General features: G+C 38.7%; 1 protein-coding gene across 4 annotated transcripts in view; it reads left to right on the top strand.

Annotated features, from left to right (window-relative positions):
* cntn3a.2 (contactin 3a, tandem duplicate 2) overlaps positions 1-23,062 on the top strand; it is a 47,014-nt gene that overhangs the window by 22,481 nt on the left and 1,471 nt on the right. For all 4 annotated transcript variants that reach the window (XM_085916130.1, XM_085916139.1, XM_085916121.1 and 1 more), the window contains 10 exons: positions 8,890-9,059; positions 11,555-11,672; positions 15,109-15,267; positions 16,850-16,999; positions 17,851-17,921; positions 18,791-19,025; positions 19,395-19,504; positions 21,069-21,255; positions 21,755-21,867; positions 22,812-22,980. In XM_085916130.1, the coding sequence (XP_085772256.1) occupies positions 8,890-9,059; positions 11,555-11,672; positions 15,109-15,267; positions 16,850-16,999; positions 17,851-17,921; positions 18,791-19,025; positions 19,395-19,504; positions 21,069-21,255; positions 21,755-21,867; positions 22,812-22,980 (1,482 nt within the window). The remainder of the gene's footprint in view (positions 1-8,889; positions 9,060-11,554; positions 11,673-15,108; positions 15,268-16,849; positions 17,000-17,850; positions 17,922-18,790; positions 19,026-19,394; positions 19,505-21,068; positions 21,256-21,754; positions 21,868-22,811; positions 22,981-23,062) is intronic.

Below are 23,062 nucleotides of genomic sequence, written 5' to 3'. Positions count from 1 at the left end.
AACAATGCCATGCAAGCTTGTCTTTTATGGCAGCATGGCTGTGAAAGAAAAGAAAAGCAGATTGTGCCTGATGCATGATTCCGTTTTTGACATAGGAACAGTCGTGTCTGCAACATAGCCTCAACAAGGCCGGGGGAAACAAACAAAGCAACCGAACATTACGACACGAACGCTTGAACGAATGCACAGACCCTGCAATTAATTCTGTTCTCGCAAAATCACTCACAGTTTCCTTTTATGAAAGAGCAGTAAAAGGTGTTTTGTGGATTTTTAGCTGGAAAATAGTTTTTTTTCTAACTTCCTGATTAGGAGTTCCGATGCAGTGATTAGTCAAAACATGTTTGGTAGCCTGCACAAATTGCCACATCTACTGTGAAGAACTCCAAAGCATGATTAACGTATCAATCTGGTTCTTGCCAGGTTTAGATACTCTATGCTGCACTGATGTCAAAACATGAACAGCACACATGCTCCCTCAACATCAAACCCTCAACAGCAACACATAGCCCAGTTCATTACAATATACTACATTTTAAAATGCTAAAAAATAGGTTTCTTCTAATCATTCGGGAATTTTTTTTCATTTGACATGCGCAGCTCATTCTGATTTTGTAGATCAATTTAATACTTCTAAATTATGCAAACAAATGAACATGTCAGAAAGTAATGGGTTACCCGAATATTGTCTAAAAAAAATGTTGCAGTATAATACTGCTCAAACACATTGTTTTCTCAGCCTAGAAGTGTGTCTACAGTACAAAGTCACAATTCACTACTCCTTAGCAGTTAATGCTGACAATCATCTCACAGAAAGCCAACTGCCACTCACCATTCATTATCAAGTGGTAGCGCCATTAACTGCCTCTTGAGTCCAGTAGTGAGTGACATTTGACAGTACTTGAATAGGAATCACATATTTTTTCAGTCACAGTTTTCCCTCATGTGTGACCGTGGAACAAAACTAATAATTAACAGATAATAAAATACAGGAGGAGACTCCGTTCCTTGTTCAAGACAGACTATAAACAACTCTACCCAATAAAACATATAGAAAGAGGAACAACAGTGCGAACACTTTATTCTCACGAGGGTCGCAGGCGTACTGGAGCCTATCCGAGCAGTCTTTGGGGGGATCTGTCTCTTAATAGTTGTAAATTGTGTTTCATCAGATTATTTCATTGAATAACAAAAATATTAAATAAATCATGAAAAAAAATTACTAAGATACAAAATGACCCTATAGCAGATGGAGCCGGACATGGAAGTGTTCCAATGTGATTGAATTTATAAACTGCACAGAGTTCCCATGTGATTGAATTTATAAACTGAAAAGCTGTCCGATCAGTCGAAAATGTATGCACACACAAAACGTCAATGCATGCTTTGCGACTCCTCCTTTACTTCACCAACTAAGTTGTTGAAGTTGAGAATAAGAAATTGAAAACGGTGCAAGTGGGTACTATAGAGAGGGCAAGCTGTGAGGACAGTCAAAGAAAGGAGATTTAATATAAACAATTGTAGCTTAATAGATCCTGTAGGTAGATTGTTCACTTTGTTAGTTTTCATCACGGTCCATCGTTTGTTTTGTTAAGCCTCTGTCTCTTTCTCACTCTTTTTTTTTGTCACCCACAGATTTTTTTAAAATCTATATATTGTTTCGCCCTTTTTGTGCAACTGTGCCTTTAGTTCATTTGGAGCCTTGACACAATTAATTGATTTGATTGTTCAATGTTCTGCAGGTCTGTAGCGAAAAAGTGATAACTGTTATTCTTTTAAATTACCAGCACATTTCTCAAGGCTATAATGCAGGCAGTGACACAGAGCCACGACCTGTACGTTGATTATTACTAGCTTAAGTAGTTAGGGACAGCCTTTCGATGTCATTTTTTTAAATCCTTTGGCAGACTCTTAAAGGTGCAGTTTGAGAGCAAATCTTCTCTTTGTTTTTCAATTAATTCCAGCAGAATTGGCTTGCCTTTAGATGAAGACTCAAAAGCTAACTTTTAAGGAACAAGAAAGTAGAAAGTACTTTAGATGTTGCAGAACCTGGTAACAATAAGAGCAGCATCTGGGTTTCATCATGGGGAAGCTGGATTGGGGCAGAGCCATTAATTAAGAAGTAGATGAGACAAATTGTTCTGGAGTAAGACAACTTGTATGGGTAAATCACCCTGTCCCCTTCAACTGCTCCTCTCTGTAATTTCCAAAGACATAAATAACCAAAGCTTCCATTTTTTTTGCACATAACACAATGTCAGCAAAGAACAAAGTAGTCAGATAAATAAATTATGTTCACAATGAGTAGATTAAAATGCACAATGGCAAAACAGATCAAATAAGTAAATCATCCATGCAAGCAAGTACATTGCACATAAAATGGAAATTGAACTATTTTTGAACCGTTGTTATTATTATTTTAGCCCTGTCAAGTCTAATTCCTTTGATTCAAGGATATTGAGGGTGAATACTTTGTAATTTCTAAAAGATATGCTGTAGATAAAGATTTGTTTTGAATCAAACACTAACTCAGTCATTCCTACACTTTAAGAGTGCCACAGACCAATTAAAAAATTCTTTGTGATCCAACAATACTTTAAATATGTATATTTTTTTTTTTTACACTATGTTCATCTACTATGTTTGGCAAGCAGTGAGCATTGATTCCGAGCAAAAACAAAAGTGGCTTTGTTTCTTATATTAAAATCTATCAACCAAGCCTTGACACAGTGGTCACACTGATCATCTGATAAATGTGGTGGCCCTGAAGTGCAAATCATAAACACAAAAAATCCAAGACAAGAAAAAAAGTCATTTATATTGAACTTTCAGTTACTAATACACTGCTAACTAGTGTATACAAAATGTCAACCCAAATTAACTCCCCTTTTGAGACTTATTTCAAATGAGTCATTTGCGTCTCTTCATCTACCCTTAACACTCAATCATGCTTCCATTTCTCTTATCTTTAAAAAGCACAAAGACCTCCGTGCCTACTCTTCCCACCACCTGTTAAAAATTCAAAAACTGTCTTTATTGCAGATCAGCACTTTTTTGTTTTTATTGAAGATGACTTTTTGATGTAATTTATCATCACCTTTCGGCCTTTCTGTTCGAAGGTATCATATCAATAAATGGAGAAATGGTGTCGAGGTATCCATTTTGGCGTTGGCAAGAACTTTGTCACATGGGTGAAACTACTGTATTCACATCCTCTAGCCTCAGTGAGGACAAACAATACACCCAGTCAGCATACTTTCCTCTTCATTGCACTACTTGCCAAGGTTGCCTCGTGAGTTCACTTTTATTTGCCATTGCGATCAAGCCCCTCTCCGCTACGCTACGTTGTGACCACGTCTTTTTTTTTTTCTTCTTAAGAATAGGGTGGAACAAAGGTCCCTCTTTATATGGACAATTTGCTCCTCTACACCTCTAATTTCCATCTCTATCCCTGTGGCTCTGACCATATTTGTTTCAATTGGCACCATATCAGATGACAACCCCAATTTAAAAAGAAGTGAGTTATTTCCTCTGAATAATCCAGCAAATGATAGCCCTCTCCTGAGCTTGGCATTTAAAATCGCAGCACACAACTTTACTTACTTTGGGATTCACGGGAGTGACAACTTTAAAGCCCTTAATAAAGCTAATTTTGTCCGCCTTCTGAGCCGTTTAGAAGAGTAGATGGTTTATTGGTCACTGCTGAACGTGTATTTAGCTGAAACTGTGTCAAATTGAAAAAAGGTGTTCCCCTTAGCATGCCATTTCAAAGTACTGTACACTTATTAATGTCTGAGAAAATTTCTTTTGCAATCTCATACCATCATTTTAGAATTTATCTGAAGTAAAATATTAATAAAATCAAACTCTTATTATCCGTAAGCAATTTTAACAGGGTCTAACGACATTCAAGGAGTGGCTGTAAAATTTGTTAAGAAATTTGGGAAAAGGACTGCATGTACACTACCATTAAAAAGTTTGGAGTCACTTAGAAATGTCCTTTAAAAAAAATGAGGACAACATTAAACTAAACAGGAATACACTCTATACATTGTCCATGTAGTAAATGACTATTCTAGCTGCAAACATCTGGTATTTAATGCAATATCTACGTAGATGTATAAAGGCCCATTTTCAGCAACCATCCCTCCAGTGTGCTAATGCTCCATTGTATTTGCTAAATGTGTTAGAAGCCTAATGGATGATTAGAAACCCCTGGAAAACCCTTGTGCAATCGTAGTAGTTTTCGGCGAGGCAACTTTATTTATGCAGGTTGACATGTTTTCACACAACCAAAAGCGCAACATTTAAAACCGTTCGGAGACAGAACAACATAAGACTTTCACTGAGCAAAGAGAAGTATCTTATTAAAATGCCCCCCCCCCCCCAAAATATATATATATTTATATATTGACACTATTAAGGCACATTTACAACCAAAAGACTTAAAGATTTTTAAAAGTAAGGGATTGCTGCATCGACAATCACCATGCTTTGAACTCCGGGCTCCACAAATTGACCTATGTCTGCTGACCTCAGCCCTACTGGGTTTATATTGAATTAGCATCCTATTTAAAAAGTTTCCAGGGCCCAAACCCTTCAGATTTATAAACCAGTAGCAGACATTTAAAATAAAATCTGAGAGCCACTGTAAAAAGCCTTTGGGACTGCTGTCATGTGTTCTGATGTCTTAGTTCTGGTCCAAACCTGAGCTGCAGCATTTGAAATGAGCTGCAGCTGTTTGATGCTTTTTTAAGTGAGTCCAGTCAGAAGTCTGACGTATCCCATCAGTCTGGCCATGTTTTTCAGCGCCGTTAAACTCCAATCTCCAGCAGAACCTCTTACTGATCTGCTGTTAAACACTGGATAAATTACAGGGATATTATATACGTATTTCAGTATGCAGATAAGAATGGTGACAACGAGGAATTGGGAGTGTCGAGTTGGCTGCTTTATTGTCGGGCAGCAGGGGCAAACCTAAACAAATCATTTTGGTTGGCAAAGATAGGATAGGCAGAGTAGAGTTGAAAGAGAGAGGACTAAACTCTTAGGTGTGTCTTTACAAATAATGGACAAGAAAGGAAGGGAGTGTAAGACAATATCAAGAATGACTAAACATAATTAGAAGCACAGTAGGATACTAGGAAAACAATTGGGGATTGACACTAAGGGCGGTGGTATCATTTTACTTTAGCTGTCAAGAATGTTGCTAATATTTAAGTCATTTTGGTATTTGACAATTTATTTCTTTATTTCAGACCACGTCTGTAAATAAACAAATCCACTTGGGGGGGAAAAACATGTTTCCTCTCATGCCACTTCAAAGCAACATTTGCCAAAGGAGCAATGACACAAAATTGGGTTATTTAGATTTTAAAAGCTTTATGTCAGCCAAACAAGGAAATATTAGTGTTGACAGGCTGGATGCCATTATATTATTTCGTTTTCAACGATTTTCTGAACACTACCCTGCATAAAGTATTACAAAGAGTGTCCTCCGCAGCAGTTACATCCCCATTTTTTTCAGTCAACCAAATAAATCAAACGTTCAATGCAGGGGAAAGTCTTCTTAAAATACTGGAGGCCTATTTGGTTTGAAACCACAAAGTACCTTTTAACGTAAGTAGTCCAAAATGCTTCCAGCAAAATATGTTAATCCCTTTTCAACCACCTCAATTTAAGTATAATGAAGTGGCATCAACATGAATCATATTTCAAAATGCACGTTTTCGGCAGGAGCCCATGACAGAATAAACAACGAATCAGTCATGAAGACTACAAATTTTTCAATTAAGTTCAAGAGTGGTTAACAGCTCTATCTTCACAAGGGTTGCGGGCGCACTGGAGCCTACCCACCAAATTTCTCGCCAGCCAATCACAGGGCACACATAGACAAACACCCATTCGCAGTCGCAGTCACACCTACGGGCAATTTGGAGAGGTCAATCGGTTTACAATTCACGTTTTTCGAGTGTGGGAGAAAACCAGAATACCTCGGGAAAATCCACGCAGGCACGGGGAGAATATGCAATGCATTGGCAAAATTGCTTTCATAGATTTCATTTATTGAACCACTTCTTCGTGCATTACTGACTCGTATCCTTATTCAATGCATTTCCGTCGTGATTTCGGTGTACTCACGCATCAGTAGAGTTTCTTTTTGTTTTCTTTCACTCTTGAACGCCTTGGTTTTGTTCAGTTGGCGTCCGTGGCTGCTTTCCGACCAAGGTTTGACAGAATTTACGTTTCCTGCGTTTTAGGATCGTTCGCTGAAATGTACTTTCTGAGTGTCATGTTGATACAACACGAGAAGGTTCCAATAATAATAATAATAATAATAATAATAATCATCATCATCATAATCATCATCATCATCATAATCAGAATCAGAATCATGATAATAATAGAGCAAATTCACTTGATCAAACACCGTCGATCTCCTAAAGCACCGGATACGGACAAGATTAAAAAAAAAAAAAAAAAACGGTGCCTTGCTGCAGCTCCAGTGCTTTTCCGAGGCATTTTTTATACTAAATCACCCGTATCGTGCTAACCAGTGCACCACCGTGCCTCATCCTCATTAGCAAAGTAACATGCAAGATAACTTTTTTTTTTAAATCACAAGAGAACAATTATGCATAGCAGTGTTTCAAATTTGTAGTTTGCATCCTTTGAGTAATCCAATGACCTTTTAGACGTCTTTCAAATAAACGGTGCTAATGAGTGCAGTTACACTGATAACACAAGGGCCATGAAAATGGGCCAGAGCTACTTGTAATATGCAATTATCCATCCATCCATTCTCTATATCTCTTGCTTGTCATTAGCATGGTGGGTGATCCGCACCCTGTCCCTATTATTGGGTGAGAGAAGTGGCTGATCCCCAGCCACAACTGCAAGGCGCATTTCAACAGACAACTCCTTATGAGGAATACTCTAGTATTCAATGAACCTAACATGCACAACTTTGGAATGTGGGAGGATGCCAGAGTATCTGGTAAAAACTTAATCAAGGGAGACAATCGGAATACAAGCAAAACTCCACACAAATTTGAACCACGATCAAACCCATGCCCTCCCTGTGAGTCAGATAGTTTTTGTAATTGTTTTTATAATGGTCGGATAGTATGACAGTCATCATTATATTGTGTTTCTATTAATATAGTAATAATAACCATCACCTATTTTTAACAACTATTAAAATAAAGATATATCAAATCAAATAACATTTGGGGATGTGTGATGGGCTGAAATGACAATCTTGAGAAAATAAGATTACTTTGAACTGAGTTTTAACATGAATATTCTTTCTGTAAGGGGCACCACTGTGAGTATAAAGACCGCTCAACCGGGGAAATAATAACCCACCTTGAGTGGGAGAGGTCTGAGCGCTTCAGCAAAATTCATTGATTTGAACTCAAAAGCTTCTTTTTGTCTTGTATGCCCTGTCTGAATTTGAAAGCAATCATATAAACGACCTTCAAGGAGAAGATTAATATATGATATTTGTTGACCTTTCCTAGTGACACTGTGACTAATTAAGCAAAGCGGTATCCTCAGGGCAGGGATTGAACTACACACAAGACGCTCGGTTCAATTTTACCTTGTGGATCAAGTTATTAGAGTATGACGAGTCATCAAACTCCATCACCATGCCACATCTACATGCTGCAATGAATATATATATATATATATATATATATATATATATATATATATATATATATATATATATATATATATATATATATATATATTGCAATATAGCACCATAGAACTATATGTGGTTCGACTTTTGTAGAAGATAGGCATGTTCTCAAAAAAGGGATCACCAACCTTTTTGAAAGTGAGAGCTGCTTCTCGGGTACTAGTTTAATCCGCACTTTGAAAATACATTTTTTTCACATTAGCTTTTAATCTTATTAATAACACTAACAAAATTAGAACTGTAAGTATCTAAAAACTTTTCAGATTCCTAATCTTAATGTTTTTCCTTTAACATATCCGGTTTTGTTCAAATTTCTTTATTGGGATGAACCCCGGCGGCACTGGTAGCACGGCCGCCTCACAGTGAGGAGGGTGCAGGTTTGATTCCACCTCCAGCCCTCCCTGTATGGAGTTTGCATGTTCTCCCCGTGCCTGCATGGGTTTTCTTCGAGCACTCCGGTTTCCTCCCACATCCAAAAAACATGCTTGGTAGGCTGATTGAGCACTCCAAATTGCCCCTAGGTGTGAATGCGAGTGCGGATTGTTGTTCGTCTCGTGCGATTGGTTGGCAACCGGTTCAGGTTGATGACCGTTGGAATAGGCTCCAGCATGCCCGTGATCCCCATGGGGACAAGCAGTATAGAAAATGAAAGGATGCAGAATCAACCCCTTGAGGTGTATTGCCTCGTTTTCAAGGGGGGTCCCAGAGGAAGTTTCAATAATAATATGAACAGAAATAACACTAATAATTATTATCATCTATTGTTATCATTATTATTATCTGTCATTCTGGAGTTTTCATGCATGTGTCAAATGCAAGACCCGAGTGAATGCTGATGTTGCAGTTTGCTTAACAAAAAAAAAAGTCACATTTGTTTTATTTTAAATGTTTTTGAGTCTTTTCTTATTTACATATTCCGTGAGCAGATTATTTTGCTTTTGGTTATGTGACTATGTGAATGTGAACTCAACCGTGAACTTAAACTCAAGGTATGCACGATTCGTGATAACATCACACTCCGGCTTATGTACATTTATGCGGTTCGACCGCTATAACCATCCCCCTGCTGGCAACCACAAGGTCTGAGGTTTAAAACATGTGGATAAAAGGCACCAAACCCACTAATAGTTCTTTGTGATCCCAGCTGTCAAAAAAATATAAATTGTTTTTTTTCTTTGTGCTAGATCCAACCAGATTTACCCAGGGCCCTGTAGACATGGAAATCATCGTAGGCGAGAGCATCGTGTTACCCTGTCAAGTAACCAGCGATCCGGTCCTTGACATTTCCTTTTCTTGGGCCTTTAACGGACAGCTCATCGGCAATGATGACGGTCACTTTGAGCTGGTGGGCGGGGTGAGTGACCTTCTACCGTCTTCCTCTTCAGAATGTGTGAATAGGCAGTTGGCATCTCTTTTCCACCCTTGCTTTCACTTCATCTGTGCTGTTAGTTTGAAGAGAGAGCTTGACATTGACATAGACCTTGAAAAAAAAAAAAGAGTGCAGCTCTTGTTTCTTCTAGAATAAAACCTATATGCCGTGATAATGAGGGTCCTCGAATTTCATTTTACTTCCATGAATGGATTTTTGTCCCTTGCTCTGTCAAAATATATCTTTTGTTGCTCTTGTGTTCATTACTTTCTCACTCAGCTCGGTTGCTCTTTTCCTTTCAGATGTTACTTTGTTGCATGCAACAGAAAGCGGATACACATAATTAAAGGTGTCTTTAAAAAGAACGAAAGCATGGCAAAGCCCCAAATGACAGTACACTTTGAGAACACCCTCACACGTTTTAAGATTAATCATTTTCTGTGTGTATGTGTGTTTTCTTATCAGACTCCCTTCCCCAGAAATGCTTGAATGTCCCCCGCTCAGAGAGATTATCAACTTAACTTTGCTGCTTCAAGGAATCTAATTTCCATAATTAAACCATGTTGGCACAATTTACACATTTCCCTGCCAATGCCATGAGAACAATTCCCCCACTAATTTAACATTTGTTCTTACAAATGTACTCCCTCATTTTTCCACTTCTCTCTATAAACCAGCAAACCTGCAAAAGTTAAAATATGAAAGTCCAGATCTTTGAAATTCATGGGAATGACCCTCCAAAATGAAAAGGGGCAAAGATAGCAGCAACATTGTCAAATATAAAAAAAATATATTCCTTTGCACATTTATAAATCTAGAAGTTTTATCTTTTTCATCTAAACCACAAGGTTATGTCTGGTTTGCCAATCCCCAGGACTGCCTGGGCTCTCAAAAGATGTGACGTAAATTATATTCTGTTAAGGGCAAAATGAGGGTGTTGTTTTTTTTTTTTTTTGTGAATTGGTGGCCTTTGGCTGGAAAAGACTAAAATACTGTTTGAGAATATCTTTAAAGGTGGTGTTTTCATGTTGTTTAATTGTTTTGACCATATTGTTCATGAAACCACATTGTTGCAGTTTATTTTTCCTTCTGCTGTCTCTGCACACTAAAAAAATTATAAAAACATTCTATTTGATAAATGATAATAATAATGGGTGGAATGACAGCACACTGGTCAGCACATCTGCCTCACAGTTGGTGGGTTTGATTCCAACTCTGTCCTTCCTGTGTGGAGTTTGCATGTTCTCCCTGTCCCTGGGTTTCCTCCGGGTGCCCTGGTTTCCTTCCACATCCCCAAAACATGCATGGTAGGCCGCTTGACTTAATTGCCGTTAGGTGTGAATGGATGTTTGTCTGTGATTAGCTGGTGACCAAGGTGTCCCTCACCTACTGCCCAAAGTCAGCTCGAATAGGCTCACGCACGCAACCCTCGAGAGGAGTGGTACAGAAAATGGATGGATAATATTAATGATCATAATAATCTAAACTTTCAAAGAATTGTAAATGACTTGTACACAGGGTTTACAGCCGATGAGCCTGTGGAAAACATTGCTGCAAAAATACCCAATATCTTTGATAAAACTGCATACATTAAAATTAACCGTGTAGAGACAGAAAATGGATGGATGGACGGACGGACGGACGGACGGACGGACGGATGGATGGATGGACGGATGGATGGATGGATGGATGCATGGATGGATGGATGGATGCATGGATGGATGATAAAAAGCCAGATTTTTTTCATCAGCACATTGGACTACACTATTCCTAACCAGATGTATGATACAAATGCTATTTGCTCCAGATTATGTTACAATTTACCAGATCATTTAGAGCGGTGGTAATGATTGCCTTTTCTCAATGTACAGAAGATAAAATATTTAACATGTCTTTTTTTCACCGCCACCCAAAAGACGTGATTAACCAAATCACTATCGCTTTGAAACGGGCCTTTAAAGCAGCGGTCCCAAACCTTTTTAGAACCAAGGATCGGATAAATGTCAGACAGTATTTTCACAGACCGGCTGTTAAGGCGTGGTGGATAAATACAACAAAAATAAAATGATCCGAACAGCATAAAAACAATGGTACAATTTAACACTAAACGTAAATTCACTGTGTACCCACCCATATGCAACTTTACAAGCAGCATCCTAATAACATCGCACAACCTAACATGAGTAATGTTATTATATGTTTGCGTCTTTGTCCATTTTTCCAAAATAAAAGATCGCTCAGACTCAGATAAATGAAACGAAAATAATACAAGTTACTTATTCTTTCTTTTGAGGCCCGGTACCAAATGATCCACCGGTATCGGTCTGCGGCTCGTATCTGCAAAGTATCTGCAGCAACTTTTTTTTGTCTTTGTTCAGTTGGTTTACATCACCTTCAACTTGCCCAGCTTCATCCCTTAGTAAGCTGTCACATGCTTTGTAATTTGTTTGCAACATAAAGCTTCCTTTCCTCCTTGCCAGAGAGCCGCAGGAGATCTGATGATCAGGAATATTCAGCTCAACCACACGGGCAAATACATCTGCGTGGTGGACACGGATGTGGAAAGCCTCTCAGCTGTGGCTGTATTGATTGTGAAAGGTAAGAGAACCTCTCCACCGCTCTGGATGCGCTAATTAAAACGAGGCTCAGCGCACCGGGTCTTTTTGGAAGCTCTGGAAGGCAGACATTAAAAATCCCACCCAACTCTTATCGTTTCTGAAAGCCACAAATTGATCCGAAATACCATTTATGTCTTGCGTGTTGTCAAACTAATACATACAGCACAATTTGCCTTAAGAGGTGACATTATCCACGCATGCTCCTTTCTGGGTGTTCTTTGTTCACTCGGGCTTTTAAGTTAAAATAGCTTTATTTTCAGCCCCTGAATGGAGGAAGGCTAAATTGCCTACTTTGTCACCAAGATCCCTCGCCAGGTTTTATTTGGAGTTTTTGTTTGTCGTTTCACTTGATTACGACAGGGTTTTTTTTTTTCCTCTGCCAGACGTTTTTCCCCTATTACAGCCAATTGTCAGCATGCATGATTATAAGGGCACCATTTATCATGAGCTACATCAGGCTGTACTGACATTTTTTGTGTAATAGCTGATTTGTATGGCAACTGGGTGAGAGGAGGTCGGCTTCTCGATTGGATCAATGTGCTAAATTGCAACGCAAATTGACACCACACAAATCTGTTAAATGCCAAATGAGCGGAGAGAGGATGTTCAGTATGTGAAAAGATTAGAGGCAAGCACCCGCGGGCCACAATGTTAGGTATGTCCTTTGCCATATGCTTACCAAATTATTCATTTATTTTTTTAAACATCTTGGAGTGGAAGAGCTGTAGTAGCTGAGGACTAAGTGGAAATAAATCTCAATCTTAATAGAAACAATGCAATTCATGTCAAGTGAACTGAATCCTGCCTGTGACTCTGGATTATTTATACAGAACGTCCTGCTGATGGCAGCTGTCACCAGTGTGTCATTCCACACGCATCAAACAGCTTCAAATGTTAGGCAGCAAACCATGAAGCTAGTGGCAACCAAGCGATGTGTCATTTCAGATATTACTTTCCGGTACAGCTGCCAGCTGATATGATGTGCCGAAAGCTACTTTTCAACCTGTGGCCAATAATAATAAAAGAAAATAGGAAAATGTTCTTGAAAAAACATTAGAATACATACATGAATATAGAATAACTACAATTCTACTTTACAGGAAAGTCTCTTCCACAAATAATATCATTTATCACACATACATGTCAAAAGAATATTTTATTTTCCAAATGAAGTCCAACCTGGGATGCACTTCAAAAATTTTGCTGGTAGGTAAACTCACATTTTACCTCAATGTTTCACTCCTTCATCAGCCACATAACCTGGATTTATTAATCATTTCAAGAGTTAGTGCTTGTACAAAAATCCTTGCTAAATATTAAAAAAATATTGTGCAGCGTGACCATGTATTTTTCCACCGCTGTGCGAACAGTTTATTGCATGTCGTTCATAAACATCGTATCCCGCTGCCGTACTCAACAGTGCTCTCCCCCCAGAAATGTGTTACTCGATACCTGTTATTGATCTACAGCATGTACAGCAGCACCTATTTCCACCATCACATGCGATGAGTGACAACATATGTACCGAACAATAAATATTACTGTTATACTTTGAACAGTATGCAGAATTGGATGGCAATCTGTACATGAATGGATACAGACGTTAGAAAAAAACGATGCATTGGATAGATAGTGTATATATACAAATTAAATTATATATGAGAATAAAAGTGAAATGATTACATGGAAAGCAGCACGTGGTGACCAACACAGCAGTGTACATACATACATGCGCTATGTATAAGCGGTTGTAAAAGGAACCAGCAATATTAACTGTCAGCAGTGGAGTGACAACTATTCATGAATAAATCACACACAGAACAGTCATACAAGTCTGACAGCAGCAGGAAGGGGAGACATGCAAACCGGAAAATGTGCTTCTACGAGTACTGTTATTTAGGAGTGTGAGGTTTTTTTTTTTACACAGAGAAATGGTGCTGGGGAAAATAGTTTTTGTTGTGTGAGTGGTGAAGTGGAGCTCAGGCTCTGTTACGTAGAGAGTGTCATCAAGATTTGAGGCACATTATATGGACATAAATATTGGGACACCTGTCCATTGCACCTAAAGAGTGTGAAAATTCTATGCGCCCTTGAGCAAAAAGTGTACATTGAACTGGGTATGCAAGCATAAGAAGGCTGGCTGGATCGTAAAGGTTTTATTAATCTTCCTCGAACCAAGCACGAGGTAGATTTTTCAAATGTGATCATGGCTTACAACACAAGGTCAATGATCTTTTCTCTTGGCACTCTGAAATGATCAGCGCTCCCTCCCAAGCTCCTCCTAATTATGCTTACCATGGGAGTGTTTTTGATCCCACTCTAGGTAGCACTTCACAACCACTACAGTGTAGCATGGTAGCCCTTGGGAAGGTCAGTGCTTAAAGGCGGTAATAATACCATGTGGATGAGTTCTAAAATGGTTGTCATTGTCCCTGTCCTCGCCACATGGTGATAATTTTATCATTTCCCCCAGGTTGTAAAATTTACCATGTCATTCCCATGTCACATATGTTCACACATTTTTTAGATTAACAGCATCAGCTTGCTTTCGCTTCATCCAACAAAATGTAATTAAGAAAATGAAGATTTGAGCGTTGATTGCTTTTGCTTCCTTATTATTTATGAGCAAGGTCATACATTGTTATTTTTCATATCAGGAGCGACTAATGAGTTTTACTCAGATCAATATCTGTTGTAGGTATAAGTGCATGCCAGCGTGGCAAAAAACACAGCGTCAATATTGAAATATTGTACCTCACTGAGGATGCATCTATTGTTTGCTTGTTAAAAAAGATTCAGCCCATTTGATAATTAGAGTATATCATTGATATCATTTGCTTCTGTTTAAGAGCCACTAAAGTGGCTCTTAAACAGGCGACATTGTTATTCTGCAGTGTACCTCATAGCTCTCCCGTGGTCTATTATTTCTGATGAGCTGACACCTTCATTAAGAACAGGAAACAGTAGATGAGAATGAAACACTCCTCAAAAGTAGGAGTAATAGAAATAAACGATTAAATGCTGATCCTTTTCAATGATAAGACCCTTTTTCATCTTTAACTTTTTTTTTTTTTTACGTGACTCCCGGCATCTACTCGCATCTGCTTTTCATCGATCAATTACCTGGAGGACGATGAAAGGGAAGTATTGCAGCTTGAGTGAATATTTAGGGATAAATTGTGAATTCAATTCTAATTCCTTGTGAAGGGAATCACCTCTCTTTGAACTCAAAACTTAAGAAATACTTCCTCTTGTTAATATCGATTCAAAGGTGTTAAGGCTTTTGCAAAAGGGCTGACAATCTCTGGTAGAAATATTTTATTCATACCAACATAGTATTCCTTGGAGCTGTCTGAGTGCACGCATGTATAGCCGTGTTGTGTTGAACTGCCTGTGCGTCTTTGTGCTTGAGCTAGGCCCGCCCAGCCCACCGGACTCTGTGACGGTGGAGGAGGTGACAGACAGCACAGCACAGCTAGTGTGGACCCCCGGACGGGACAACGGGAGCCCCCTCATCAATTACATCATTCAGACCAGGACACTTTTTACAGTGGGATGGCAAAGGGTTAACACGGGTAGGAAACCTTTGAAAGAAATATTCATTTAATTGCACACCTTCCCAGACATCTCGTGGCCCTCCGTAGGGAGAGTCAACTGTCATGTGCAAAGAGTTAGAGATCAGCTGCACAGCGGGGGATTCCTCACTTAATCGATGTGGTGGTCAGTGGGGCTCACCAGAACCACTTCACACCTGTGTCAGTAGAACCAGCCCTCTCATCCTGTTTAGGTGAAAACGTTATTGTGCAAAAAAAAACTAAAGTGGTGTTCAAAATTGACTCTACACGCCTCACTAAAGCTAGGGAGGCACGTACCAAAAAGCCGGGCCCAATTTGAGCATTTTCCCTCCCTCGCAATCAAAGTCAGCAAAGCCCCAATTGTCAGATATCGCTTTAATATTGATCTGAGTTTATATCCTGTGGTGTGGGCTATGTTAAGAAGGATTTTGTCTACCAGATCTGATCCGAGAACAGTCAGAGCAGATAATTGTAAATGATAAATCTCTTTATTATCTATGCTCGCAAATCATTATGTGCTGTTTGTGGTCACCTCCAAGTTCAGCTGAAATGCAGACTCTGTGAGAAGGGTAGCTAATCAGAAGTGACTTGAAGCTTGCACTGACACAAACAAATGAATAATTGGATGTGTTGGTGGAGTGTGTGTAAAATGTGTCTCGCAAGTCATTCAGCACGATATAATTGCAAGGAGAAAAACAATAAAAACACCATCCAGAGGACTGTATTAGAACTTATTTACATGTATGGCTGTACTGCAAAATATGAAAATAATGGAAAAAAAGGACCTTGAATCAGTGGTGAGTGCTATGACTGATTAAAAAAAATGTGTTCCTAGTTCAATTGAATTATCCAATTCAGCATTCATTGTTGAGGGTCCCTAGGAGGCGGAAGACTCTCCTAGGTTATTTTGAGTGAGAAGCACCATGCACTGTGGACTGATTGCCTATTAATCACAGGGAACATCCTCTACAGTCTAACAACCATACTCACTCAGAGCCACCCCTACAGGTAATTTAGAGATATTCAATTAATCAGACTGGGAGGAAATGAAGTGTGCAAGCATGGAGGAGAACATGCTAACTCCATAAAGTGAAAACCAGGCCTCGAATGTGAATACATAAAGCCAAGAGCCTGTGAAACCAGTATGATCAATTTTCCAACCACAACCACCGCTCCCCTTTCACTGTAAAACAACACTGCTGAGTCCCACAAGTGTTTAGAAGTAGCTCCTCAACAAACCTGGCAGTTTTGACACCAACAAGAGGGTCTTAGTACCATCATGGAGATACAAAAGAACACGCATAACTCAAAAGAATGCCGATATTCCAATCTGTATCCTTTTGAGAGGGTGCATGCTTTGCTAATCGTTTTACCCTGCCATGCTCCCTGCAATTTTGCAATATCAAAACAATCATATTATGTATCTCCGTTAATTAGGTACTCAGCTTTTTGATTTATGGTTAATTAATGTTATTCAACTGTTGTGAAATACCTCCTGTTGATTTGTCAGGTTTTCAGTATCCTGCCATTTGCATGAATTTCTTCTTTTCTTCTTGATAATGTTTGTTTTGGTTTTTTTTAGTTCCAGAGATCATTGATGGGAGCACACTGACAGCCACTGTGGTGGATCTTAATGCCTGGGTGGAGTATGAGTTTCGGGTGCTGGCTAGGAACAATGTTGGAGTTGGAGAACCCAGCCCAGTGTCAGTCAAGACAAGGACAGAAGATGCAGGTATATCGCAGCTTCAGTACATTGCGGATTCCCCCCCCCCCCAAAAAAAAAAAACAATTAAATCGAGGAATTATTGCATGAAAGTTGCCTCCACGCTAGCAGAAAGCAGGGAGTGCCCACACAATTGCAGTACATACACTTCTACCTTGTCATAAAAAAAATTGTTGTAAAAATGGGAGTTCTCAAAACATATTTACAGTATTGTTATTGTACCTTGTTAGAAAAACATTTTTATGATAATAAAAGAGTTCTAAAACATATTTACAGTATATACAATTGTACCTCGTTATAAAAAACTTGTTCTAATAATGAGTTCTAAAAACATATTTACAGTATGTATACTTGCTACATTTACATATGTTACACACATACATATCATTTATATTTATATTATTTATACATTATTTTCTATACATACTGTGTTTTGTAATTATCTAAAATCATTTGGGAAACGGACTCCACATCTTAGGGTGTAGTTTCCATTTCTGACATCATGAAAAAAACATTTGCAACTTTTAAACATCTTTGTCAAATTTGATTTCATTTTACCTAAATTGCATATGTACCCAATAATGGCAAACCAAGTTTAATCCAGACCTAATACAGATAGTAGCAATCAAAAGTCCACATTGCAAACCCCATTAAGCATTTTCAGAGCCTAATAAAATACTTATCAAATCCTATCACGAGACTCTTATTAAGTTGTGTTCCTTTTAATCCCGTGAAAATTCTTATTCTGGTGAAATCTTTGCCTCCTTGAAGCCTTGGCATACGTATTTACTTCCAGAGTGCTCTTGTTCTTTTTCAAAAGTTTTCTATGTGGTGGTGTTGACAAATTCTCTGTTGTGCAGTCCCTGATGCCGCGCCAGGTGATGTGGGCGGAGGAGGCGGAAGCAGGTCAGAGTTGGTCATCACATGGGAGGTAAGTCACCGATCTTATGTTGTTCATTTTTAATACATCATAAGTCCCAGAAGGGTGACACTAACGGCTTGATAATTTCCGAGGTTTTGGTCGGTTTACTATTATTCAGATAATTGCACAATGCAACGCAATGAAGTGGTGCAGGTATCTTACAATCATTGTTGCTTTTGAAGATACACTAAGTTAACTGCATTAAGTGCAGCACACCAACGAATTGCACGATTGTATGTTAAATACCAATCATTGATGAGGAAAATAATGTGCCTAATTAAATTGACTATATAATTGACAATATAACTGACCACACGCACAGTTCCATAAGACTGCCAGATTACGATTAAAAATACAGTGGTCATAAAACATTTTCAGCTGTCTTTGTAACAATTATGATTGAGCCATTTAAATTCTACCTAACAAAAATGAGTCAGCCAAATGTGTCATTTTGTGTTGATGTTTGACATTCCTAAACTGTATTGCTGTTGTTTGACACTGAGAAAAATAGTATAGATTTTTTTGCTTTAATGACTAGACCCCAGTGAGGCGAACGTGGGTATAAAAAGATGAAATCAGTTTATTAGGAAATTCCTCATTCCTGTTAAAATGTCGAGAGCTTCATTCTCTTTTTATGACAGGGAGGCTCATAAATTTGTTAAGCACCATGTATAGGGAGAAATAATGTTTTCATTTGAAAGATACACTGTTGTGAGCTTCGACACTTTTAAAGCCATTTCCTTCATTCCATATTGTCAGGTGGGTCTCTAAAGCAATTTGAGGGTCACACAAACCGATGGTGTCGGCCCAGGGGCGGGATGAACGTGAGTGGTTTGTATATGTTTTAATATCACTACAGTTTTGTGTTTCAATCTCAGCCTGTCCCCGAAGAACTACAGAATGGTGAAAGCTTTGGTTACATCATTGCTTTCCGCGCTTTTGGAGAAGTCAGCTGGACCCACGTGGCCACCTCTGCCCCGGGCGCATCTCGCTATGTGTACCGCAACGAAAGCATCGCGCCTTTCTCCCCGTTCCATGTCAAAGTTGGAACATATAACAGCAAAGGGCAGGGGCCCTTCAGCCCCGTGGTCACCATCTACTCTGCAGAGATAGGTAAGCCAAAAAGGACCAGAAAAAAAATGTTTGCAAAGCTGCAAAACTTTCTGAATACCACAAGAGGACAAAGATCACAGAAGGGGTTTTGTTGATTGCTGGAAGCACTCGAGTAAACCGCAAGGCGTGCTGTTCAACCAAATAAATCTTTATATCGAGGGTTGGAAAGTGTGGAAATATCATATATTGTTAACCTCGGAATTCACTGACATTTACATTCACGCGCTGTGAAAGGTTTGCTCTGCTGGATTATTGCCATCGTTTCGAGATGCTACCATCATTGCAATTCATGTTTGGAGATCAGATGTATTCTTTGTGCTGATATGAGAAGGCGGTGATGCTAAGTCCGTCTCCTATTGTCTGCTTCAGAGCCAAGTGGGGTGCCAGTGGGAGTTTGGGCCAGAAGTGTCTCAGCCTATGAGATCGAAGTGAATTGGCAGGCTCTCTCCTTCACCCCTGAAAAGGTTCTCGGCTATGAGGTACATTTTAATAATTATTATAATTTTAATTTTGAAAAGCAGAAATCTCATGCAAGACGATTCGGATGGTTGTCTTCAACTTGGTACATTTGTTGCCAGGAAACGGTTGGTTCATTTTAGCTGCTTCTACAGCCCAAATTATATAGCGCTTTGTACCATTGTTACAAGCAACATGACAGATTGTTTGCACAGGAACAAAAGTAAACTGCCTGACCAAACCTTTCATGGTGGCTGTCATTTATAGGGTAACATAGTCAATACAGTGGCCGCACACAACACTGGCTCTCAGGTCGAAATGCTGAGTGCCATCAGCATGGATGAAAATCTTCATGCTCACAAAGCTTTGGAGTTCAAAAACACTAAGAATTGGTTGCCCAAATATTTCCAGCCGATCACCCAAAATGAATTCTTGAAGTCTTGAATTCAAAAACATGTTTGAATGCATGCAAACACAAGTGCAACATAGGCTTGGTGACATTATTATTATTTTTATTATTCTTAAAGGTAACACTGCAGTTTGATTTTCAAACCAAGTGTAGTACGTATGTTCTGCTTTCATGAATGTTAAAAAAATCAAATATTTTTAGATTATGCAAAAAGTAAATTTTTATTGTAGTTATCACTCTCTGGAGATTGGATTTAGAGGTCTGACTCAACAAACTCTCTGGAGATTAGATTTAGAGATCTGACTCAACAAATTGTGGTGATATGACTTTCTTCCAAAAAAAAAAAAAAAAAAAAAAGCATGTTTGCTTAAAACTGTCCATCTCATAAAATTTCTTTTGGTGTCATTTCATATCTAAGAGATGAGAGTATCAAGGGGGCAAATGGTAGTCTTATTACTTTCAGCGTTGTAGTCTGAACATGTGAAAATATCAGTACGTGCTTTGTGAACTAATTGTTATAACACCATATGAACGGACTGCATTTATTAAAAAAATTCAATCATGTGCTTCGTTGAGCATTTGATGTAGTAGAGAATTTATTTTTAAAAAGGAAATAAAATGTACTTTACATGTGTCTGAAATTGTATATTTATTTTTATTGTTAATACATCTACTACACTAAAATGTACATCTACATTCAAATGTCCAGCAGGTCATATATCTGTGAATGAAAAAAAATGCAGTTGAAATATTGTTCTGATTAAAAACATAATTTAGATAATTGATTTTGATCCCTTCTGAGATATGGTGTGGTGATCCGATGTGACACAAGTAGACTGCTGTGTCCATCTTATTTAATGGTTGAATATCTCTGAAAACCTCTTAAATCCATCGCAGTCCTTTTCATTTCTGATATACTATTGCTCTTCTTTTTGCTGGCAAAATAAGTAAAGCAAGTAATATAAAATACAATAAAATAAAGACTGCAGACCATCGGATACATCGATGCTGTGATCTCACTTCAGAAGATACAGTCAGAACTGATCATTTAACAATAGCACATTACGACACATCCCTAACAGTCCTGCTGGCTTTGAACCACTAATAAAATGAGAATTTCCGTGACTTCAAGTCATGACAGTTTGTTTCAATCCATGTTAAATTGATGTCGCACATAGGTGGTGTACTGGGAAGACGACACAAAACCAGAGACTATGGGAAAGGTTCGCGTTCCCTGGAACTTCACCTCAGTTACAGTTAGCGGCTTGGCAGGGCACACGCAGTATTTCCTGACTGTCAGCGCCTTCAACACAGCGGGCACCGGCCCCTTCCTTCCTGCAATCAATGTCACCACAAAAAAAACCCGTAAGTCTTTGAGACACCCTGCCGCTCTTCTGCTTGATTTTGTTTACATGAGGATGATTATCTCGAGGTACAACCTATGGTGGCTGCTGTGTTGTGTTTTGTGCCTCTGTGTTGGTTTTTGATTTTCTCTGCTATGTCAAGAAAGACAAAGTCAATTACTGAGTACATGTATTGTATTCCCAGTTCAACAACAACCTACTCTCTGTGTGACCATTACAAAACGTGACGGACTTGGCCAAAATTTCCCTTCCAGAATATACATTTTGACTGCAGAATATTCCTAGTGTTGAATTATTTGTATTGTGAACGGTGACAGTTAACATGAATAATGGCGAGAAGAGACTTCATATTAATTATTGTGTCACACATTCCAAAAGTGGATTGGTGTGTGTGTGTGCTATGACTACTACTCCTAATAATAATTTGCTCATTCTTATTTGTTCCTTGCCTCACAGTGTTTCTTGTCAGTTTCTAACTATGAAAATATATCATGTCACAGCACCATCCCAGCCGCCTGTGGATATCGAATGGACCCTAATCGGCTCCCAACTTTCTCTCTACTGGGAGCCTGTGGTAGCACTGGAGTCCGAGTCAGAAGTTACAGGTTACCAGGTGAGTTATTGCATATTTTATAATAATAATTAGTCCTTACTTTGGTGCAGGCTACGAGGGTTCAGTTTGTTCTCAGTAATGGTGACAGAGTTACTGTGAAAACTTGTCTGTGCCTTGCCTGGCAACCAATGCAGGCTGCAGTCAGGCTTTTGCCTGGGATTTGCTCCAGCTCCCCATGACACTGAACAAGAGAAGAAGAAAAAAATGGATTGATTGGGGGTGATTAAACTGATTCGCTAAATAAAATCAGTTTCATATGTTCTAATAAGCTTTTCCCCGCATTTTCGTCTTTCTCTTAGAAGCTTGGAGGTTTTTGTGCTATCACTTAACTACTGCCATTCCCTCCTTCATGTACCTTCCGTGCATTCTATTCTTAATTCTGAAACACAAATTTAAAAAAAATCGTATTTTACATTTCTTTTTTGAAACAAAAATAATAAGATAACCATTTTACCGACCCTTTTTCATCAAACAACAAAATACATGGAGAAATATGGAAGGGCTCGAAGTTACGTGTTTATATTTTCAATTTTGAAATGTGTGCTCATTTCCAATGTCTATTATTAAGGTATTACAAATGATTCAAAATCCATCCATCCATCCATCCATTTTCTATACAGCTTGTCCCTACAGGGCATATTCTGCTAATTTTATTCTTGCGCTGTACGCACTTTCAGTAATGTTGATGAGCTGTTTCTTTACTTTGCTTTGCAATCTCTTTAACTCTATAGCTCCTTTTAAATGTACTCTCATTTACAGAAATTTTGCATTTGAAATGCGCTATAAATTAGAGTGTAGTATATTTTGTTTTACAACCTGTACATTTTTATTAAGCCCCCTGTATAGTTGAACCCCCTTTTGATTTAGTTTTGTTTTTTGCCTCCAAAAATGAGTGTTATTCACAGAGTTGTATAGCACATTTCATCCCATTTTTTCCTCTTCAGTTGTCATATAGGAGAAGTCAACTCAAAGAAGTAAACACGCTCACAACAACCAATTCAACAGCTGAGCTGATGCTCCCTGAGGTCGACGACGAGTACATCATTCACATTCAGTCCCTGAGTGAAGGAGGCCTGGGCCCTGCTTCTGATGCCATTCGAGTTCACCAGCTTAGTAAGCACCCGTTTCACCTTTAAATGGTTCAAGGGAATAGCCTTTACTCTTGCATGAAAGCAAAACATGAATGCAATGCTTT

Source organism: Syngnathus leptorhynchus, chromosome 1 (assembly GCF_054491065.1).
Source record: "Syngnathus leptorhynchus isolate UIUO chromosome 1, UIUO_Slep, whole genome shotgun sequence".
Lineage (NCBI taxonomy): Eukaryota > Metazoa > Chordata > Actinopteri > Syngnathiformes > Syngnathidae > Syngnathus > Syngnathus leptorhynchus.
The sequence above is the reverse complement of the archived record's forward strand: the minus strand, read 5'-3'. Positions and strand labels throughout refer to the sequence as shown.